General features: G+C 37.0%; 1 protein-coding gene across 5 annotated transcripts in view; it reads left to right on the top strand.

Moving 5' to 3' along the window:
• The window catches only part of BAG4 (BAG cochaperone 4), a gene marked incomplete at its 5' end in the record, with an annotated part of 33,382 nt that extends 26,475 nt beyond the window's left edge, over positions 1-6,907 (top strand). For 2 of the 5 annotated variants that reach the window (XM_082444352.1, XM_082444351.1), the window contains one exon: positions 103-6,907. In XM_082444352.1, the coding sequence (XP_082300478.1) occupies positions 103-588 (486 nt within the window). In that variant the 3' untranslated portion in view covers positions 589-6,907. The remainder of the gene's footprint in view (positions 1-102) is intronic. The other 3 variants (XR_014258204.1, XR_014258205.1, XR_014258206.1) reach the window with 3 other exon arrangements.
• Positions 6,908-7,607: the final 700 nt, after the last annotated feature.

The raw sequence follows: 7,607 nt of genomic DNA on the forward strand, positions 1-7,607 counted from the left end.
ATGTTCCTTCCTGGTCAGGTGAAAGATGTGGGCTAACAAATCTGATGTTGATGGATCCCCATTAAAACAGCTTTTTTCCCCTCTTTGCTCTCCTACTCCAAGGATTCCTCATACCCCTATAGCCAGTCAGACCAAGGTATGAACCGGCACAACTTTCCTTGCAGTGTCCATCAGTACGAGTCCTCGGGAACAATGAACAATGATAATTCAGAGCTCTTGGATTCCCAAGTCCAGTATAGTGCTGAGCCTCAGCTGTATGGTAACGCCACCAACGAACATCCCAGCAATCAAGATCAGAGTAATAATCTTCCTGAAGAGTGTTTATCTTCAGATGAAGGGACTCCCGCAAGTATTAAAAAAATCATACATGTGCTGGAGAAGGTCCAGTATCTTGAGCAAGAAGTAGAAGAGTTCGTAGGAAAAAAGACAGACAAAGCATACTGGCTTCTGGAAGAAATGCTAACCAAGGAACTTTTGGAACTGGATTCGGTTGAAACTGGGGGCCAGGACTCTGTCCGGCAGGCCAGGAAAGAGGCTGTTTGTAAAATCCAGGCCATCCTGGAAAGACTGGAAAGAAAAGGGTTATGAAGGGGTTTAGAACAAAGGGGAAGCCTGTTCCTAACTTGACCAAAGAACTCTTGATTTTGGTTAATTACCCTCTTTTTGAAATGCCTGTTGAGGAGAAGAAGCAATACATTCCAACTTTCCTTTGATATAAAACTTGAAAAACTGGTAAAGGACTTGGAAGAACAGTTGGGTTATGAGTTGTTTTCAGTTTTCAGACCAATGAATGTAATAGGAAGTTATGGAGTTACCAGTATTGCCAAGTAGTCTCACCCCTTAAGAAATTTATGGGTATCTGCAAGCTGCTTCTTATCAGCAGGAGGGAAATCCACCTTATGTAACAGGCTTATCAGAAACCTACCGGATAAGACTGGATGTTGTCTGAGACAAACAGGCTCTGTTTTTTTAAACATCTGGATTACTTGTCACATTTTTGTACATTGTGACTGCTTTCACCGTACACTTTGTGTGTAAATTACAGCTTGGACTTTAGCCTTCTTGGACCTCTGTTTCGTTTTGTTACTTGTAGTTCACAAATACAGTGTTATTCTCTACTTCTTGGTACATTTTGTAGTAATATGTTTAATATAATTACTCAAGAGACTATACTGACAGCCAGATAGTATGGCAGTTCTGGATGAATTTATATCTTTTCACCACTTGAATATATTGCACTGTGTAGTGAGTTCCTGAGGTAGATTGTCTCCTTTTTTGTATAGATCATTAGGTTAGAGTTTTACCACTTGTATTTTTCATGTTACTATTGGGAGGTTAATCTGGAAATGGCATGGGTATGGGAATGAAAATGGGGCTATTTCCTTTTTCGCTGTCTTAATTGTATTTGGATGAAGAGCCACTTTAAAATCTCCTTCCTTCCCCCTTAATCATCTTTTTACTACAGCTGCTTCCATATGGAGCAGTGGGATGAACGCAGATTAAAAATTAAATGCCACAGCACGTAGAAATAATAACTGCAAAAGTAATAAATACAACCATTTGGGAATGCTGTTCTCCATCTAAAACATTAGCCTCACCCTCAGGATCCCTATGAGCAGATCTCAGCTCAGTGTATCTAATCAGTTTACAGTAAGAAACAACGAGGGTAAAGGGGATTCTTGCTCAGGGATTGAGTCAGCCATAGCTAGAGTGGGAAATTGTGCTCGTCTTTTAAAGGTAGACCTGATGTTTATCCTTGCTGCCCTAGAATAAATTGCATAGACAGTATTGCCTGTTTTATAAGAAAGATGTTTACCATCACTAATAACAGTCATTTTAGAGCCAGATTTAAGGAAGGGATGTTGAAAGGGTCTTAGCTGGATTTGCTTGGGTAGCTCTATGCTATCATGTAGAAGAGACTTAGGTAGATAACTTACTTTTTTCATCTGAAGTGAGTGCCAGTATGCAGTATCTGTTATTAGAAAAACTGCTGTTTCTTAATAAGATATCCAAGTGATTTTTTTTCTTGACTGCCAGGCCTATTAACAAGAAAATAAATCCAGCCATCTCCTCTCCTTATAAAAAAAACCAATACAAACATATTATATGACGAGAAGAAGTAAAGTAAAAATAGTGGCCGGGTCGTAGGTTGGTATGAGTGATTTTATGAGATAATATGGTGACAATTTTATTCTAGGATTTTTATTTTTGGCCTAATATAAGAATGTTACAAAAGGCTTTTCTATGAAAATTTAAAAGTTATACTTGAAACTAAATATTTAGAAGGGGGAGAACCTTAAAGCTGAGTTAACATAAACCAGTGAGACAATGACTAATACAGGAGAGAACACTATTTTTTAACTGAGTGCCCAAGATACCAATTTCCCTGAAGTCTTGATTTTTTTATCTATAAATCACACATTATACACACACACATATATATGTGTGTGTGTATGTTTTTTAACAGTTTTTTTTTTTTAGTTTTGAGATAATTTTAGACCTCCTGAAGAGTTGCAAAAACAGCGGTTTCTGTATACTCTACGCTCACCTTCCCTTTATATTAACAACTTACATAGCTGTAGAACATTTGTCAAGTTAAGAAATTAGCCTTGATATAATGCTGTTAACTAAAGTAGAGAGTTTTGAAAGTAGAGATTTTCTAGTCTTTTCACTAATGTCCTTTCACTGTTTCAGGATCCAATCCAGGATCCTGCCTCGCATTTAGTTGTCATGTCATCATAGCGTCCTCCGATCTGTGACAGTGTATCTTGACACCTGATGCGGTAATGTATTTCTGGTGTTACTAACCTTAGCCACTACCTGAGGTGGCGTCTGCTAGGATTCTCTGCTGTAAACTTACTATGCTTTCCTTTGTAATGACTGAATGTTTGCTAGAGATAATGTGAGCTATGCAAATGTCCTGTTTCTGCTTAAACTTTTGCCCACTCATTTTTGTATCCACTGGCAGATCTTGCTTGTTACTACTGTGGTGTTCGAATGTGACTTTGTTTCTCTTATTCCTTCTACATTTATTAATTGGATTCTTTCTGTAAGGGAGGGCTATTGCTTCTGGACTTATAATTTTAATTATAATAAGATATTCAGGATAAGTACACTTAGAACTTAAAGGTGTAAACCATGTTAAAATGATTCCAAATGCCGATATCAAGGAAAGGAAAACTAAATTGCAACCTGTTCCAGAAAATATAGTGAATATAAGAAGGAAAATAGTATTCATTTTTTTGTGGATATGATTCAGTTCTTAGTATTGACTCTAGACTGAATTCAAATTTTTTTTGGTATTTCACATCTGGACTTTTAAAAAGTGTCTAAGTTTAATATTACTTTGGGGATAATTTCTGTCAAAATCTTGAATAAAGTTATCCGGATCTGGCATGTTAAACACAGCTATGTTCTCTATAATAAGCCACTATTGTTCCAAATATAAACGCCAATGTAAATATTTAGATGAATTTAAGTCCCAAGGAAGTATTGGCAGGATGGGCTGGTCTCTACATTGTTGGTGGGGGATTCTTTAAAGTGCTTTGAAAAATGGGGTTTTGAAAACAGTTCTGTAGTTGGTTAATGTAATACCATTAGAGGTGGGAAGATTTTTTTTTAAGTTGAAGAATATGGATTAAATTGGCATTAAAAAAAGTTTTTTGGGGGATGGATACTTGATGACTGGAGTTTTTCATCCTTTTTTCTTTTTAAATAAGTTATGAGTTTGAAGACTCAAATAATTCTATGGAAGTTAGCAATTTAAAGAGTCAATTCTGGGACTTCCCTGGCGGTCCAGTGGTTAAGACTTCACCTTCCAATGCAGCGGGTGCGGGTTTGATCCCGGGTCTGGGAGCTAAGGTCCCACGTGCCTTGCGGCCAGAAAACCAAAACATAAAACAGAAGCAATGTTGTAACAAATTCAGTAAAGACTTTATAAAAATGGTCCACATCAAAAAATTAAAAAAATCTTAAAAAAAAGTCAGTTCTATGAAAAGGAGCACTCTTCTGTTCCACTCCCATTTTTCCTTCTACAAAAGTAACTACTTTCAATTGAGTTTTTTAAAAAAATTATCTCCATATTTTTTTAATAACACAGTTGTATTGCTCCCTTTTGATTTATCAGCTTTAGGTCATTTCTACTGATTTTCTGTTGTAGAGGATGAAGGTTAGGTCTCTCTGCCTCTACCATACACACATCCCAGCTCTCATCCCTCCAATTTCTCAATCCACTTATATGGTAATTCTGTTGTACGTTATTATACTATGTAAATGCTGCCCAGAGCTCAGTCATGCAGTAAACTGCTTACTTTTCCTTTCCTGAACAACTCCTTGTTTTCTCTGGAATGAATCATTTGTCATACTTATTTTGTTTGCCTATGTGCTTATGACTGATTTGACCTCAAACCCTCCATCATTTGTCTAAGTCTTCTCTTAAGATGCTCAGACACATTTTATCAATTTTAGGCTCCTGAAGAAGCGTTCCTGGAGCCCTCTGACTGCAGCACTGGTATGTTCCTGGTGCATACTTTCACTCTGGTCTCTTCTGTTCATCCTGGGGATTCTCTCCACTCCTTCTGTTGGATTCCTTTTTTCCATAGCCTGTGTCGTTCTCTTTCTCAGTTTATTCCCTCATTTTGGTAGAGCATGTTCCCCAGTACCTTCCTGGAAAAGGGTGCATAGGAAGTAATTTTTTTCCATCTTGCATATTTGAAAATGTGTTTTCATGATCCTTTGTTTAAAACTTAGTTTTTCTTCCTGGAAGCTTGTAGGATATTTTTGTCCCCTCTACAGTACAGTGTTGGTGTGGGTCTGTTTTTGTCCATTTTACTGGGCACATTTCGTTCTGGAAACTCCTGCCCTTAAGTCCTATAACATCGTCTTGGGTTTTGTTTGTTTGTTTATTTTCCTCCTCTGCTACCCTAATCTCTATTACATCTTTCTAGAATTCCTGCTGTTTCTGTTATAGATCTCTTAGACTGGTTCTTTGATTTACTTATCTTTTCACTTTCATTTTTTGCCTTTTTGCTGTACTTTGTGGGGGATTTACTCACCTTTATCTTCCAACTCTCCACTGAATATTGTTTCATCTATCATATTTTTAGTTTCTAGGAATTTTTTTGTGCTCTGTGTTCTCTATGGGATTCTGCTCTTGTTTGTGGGTGTAGTATCTTATATCTCTGAGGATATTAATGATAATTTCTTGATTTTTTTTTCTTCTCAAATAATGAATTTCCTACAAAGTTGCATTTTCCTTTCTTTTTCAGTCTCCATCTTTTTCATGTTAGAGATATTTTTCAGATGTCTATTACTTCTTGGTTGTGTTTTTTACAGTGTTGTTATACTGGACACCCCAAATTGCTTCTAGAAAATGCTTCCTGACTGTTCTGTTTAATTATTATTTTTTCATAATCTTTCTTGGAGGGAATAGCTATTTTGAGTTGAAGTTGAGAAGGGAGGATTATCTGGATAATTTTTACTCCTCTGTGAAGACAGGAGGGCTTTATACTCTATGTGGCTTTTCTCATCAGGAGTGGTGGGCAGTAGCACATTTGTTGTAATAAAATGTGAGGCAGAGGAGATGCCAGCTGCTGAGAAGGGAGGACTTAGGGGTTTCTGAGATCAGGGCACATTTTCTCTAGCTGACTTTTAAATGTTCTTTTATTTTGCAATATATACCTTATCCTGGTAAGCTAATGCCAAGGGTAGTATTGCCATATAAAATATAGGACTCTCAGTTACATTTGAATTTCAGATAAACAACAAGTCATCTTTTAGTATCAGTGTGTTCCACATATGGCATGGGACATAATGATACTAAAAATGATTGTTTTTCTGAAATCCAGAATAACTAGGAGTACAGTCATCCCTCAGTATCCGTGGGATTGGTTCCAGGACCCCGCCGCAGATACCAAAATCCATGGATGCTCAAGTCCCTTATATAAAATGTTGTAGTATTGCATAAAACCTATGCATATCCTCCCATATACTTTAAATCATCTCTAGACTAGTTATAATACCTAATACAACGTAAATGCTGTGTAAATAGTTGTAAATACAATGTAGATACTATGTAAATAGTTGCCAGGTATGCAGCAAATTCAAGTTTTTGGAACTTTCCTGAATTTTTTTTCTTTCCAAATACTGTCAGTCCATAGTTAGTTGAGTCCGTGAATGTGGAACCGATCAATAGGAGTACCAACTGTATTGTATCTCTTATTTTTTATTTATTTATTATTTGGCCACGCCACGTGGCTTGTGGGATCTTAGTTCCCTGACAAGGGATTGAACCCAGCCCTCGGCAGTGAGAGCGCGGAGTCCTAACCACTGGACTGCCAGGGAGTTCCCTATATTGTATTTTTTTTCATTAAAGTTTTTATTTTGAGATAATTGTAAATTCACATGCAGTTTTATGAAATAATTCAGAGCTTTCCTGTACCCTTTACCCAGTTTCCCTCAATGGTAACATCTTGCAAAACTGTACTGTGATGTCACCGCCGGGATATTGACATCGATATGGTCAAGATACAGAGCAGTCCCGTCAGCACGACTCTTCCTCCTGTTGACCTTTCACAGCCGCACCTGCTTCTCCTTTCCCACCGTGCTAAACCCCTGGCAACCACTAATCTGTTCTCCATTTCTAAATTTTGTCATTTTGAGAATGCTATATAAATAGTATTGTATAGTATGTAACCATTAGAGATCGTTTTTTTTTTTTTTCCACTCAGCATAACTCTCTTGACATTCATCCAAGTTGTTTCCTGTATCTGTAGTTCTTTTTTATTGCTAAGTAGTAGTCTATGATGTGGATGTACCACAGTTTGTTCAACCATTCACCTCTTGAAGGACATATGGGTTGTTTCCAGTTTGGGCTATTATGAATAAAGCTGCTATGTACATTCATGTACAGGTTTTTGTGTGGACATAGTTTTCATTTCTTTGGGATAAATGCCCAGGAGTGTAGTTCTGGGTCATATCATACTTGCATGTTTAATTTTTTGGAAACTACCAAACTATTCTAGAGTGGATGTACCATTTTACATTCCCACCAGCAATGTATGAGTCTCTCTGCATTCTTGCCAGTATTTGGTGGTGTCACTATTTTTTATTTTAACCATTCTGATGGGTAGGTAGTGATATCTCATTGTGCTTTAATTTGCATTTCCTTAATGGTTAATGATGTTGAACATCTTTTCATGTGCTTATTTGCCATCTGTGTATTCTGTTCTGTAAAATGTCTGTGTGTGTCTTTTGCCCACTTGCTAACTGGGTTTATTTTAATAGACTTCTTATTGTAGAATAGTTTAGATGTACAGAAAAATTGTGATGATACTACAGAGTTCCCATATACCCCACACCCTGTTATTAACACCTTAAATCAGTTTTGTACGTTTTGTCACAATTAATGGATCAGTACTGATACATTCTTGTTGACTAAAGTCCATACTTTATCCAGATTTCCTTTGTTTTTACCTGGAAAACACCGTTTTCCTCTTCCAGGATCCCATTCGGGATACCGTATTACATTTAGTCATCATATCTCCTTACGAACCTCTTGGGTGTGACAGTTTCTGAGACTTTCCTTGTTTGTTTTTTGTTTGTTTGGG

The sequence above is a fragment of the Balaenoptera physalus genome (genome assembly GCF_965194825.1).
Source record: "Balaenoptera physalus genome assembly, chromosome: 21".
Taxonomy (NCBI): domain Eukaryota; kingdom Metazoa; phylum Chordata; class Mammalia; order Artiodactyla; family Balaenopteridae; genus Balaenoptera; species Balaenoptera physalus.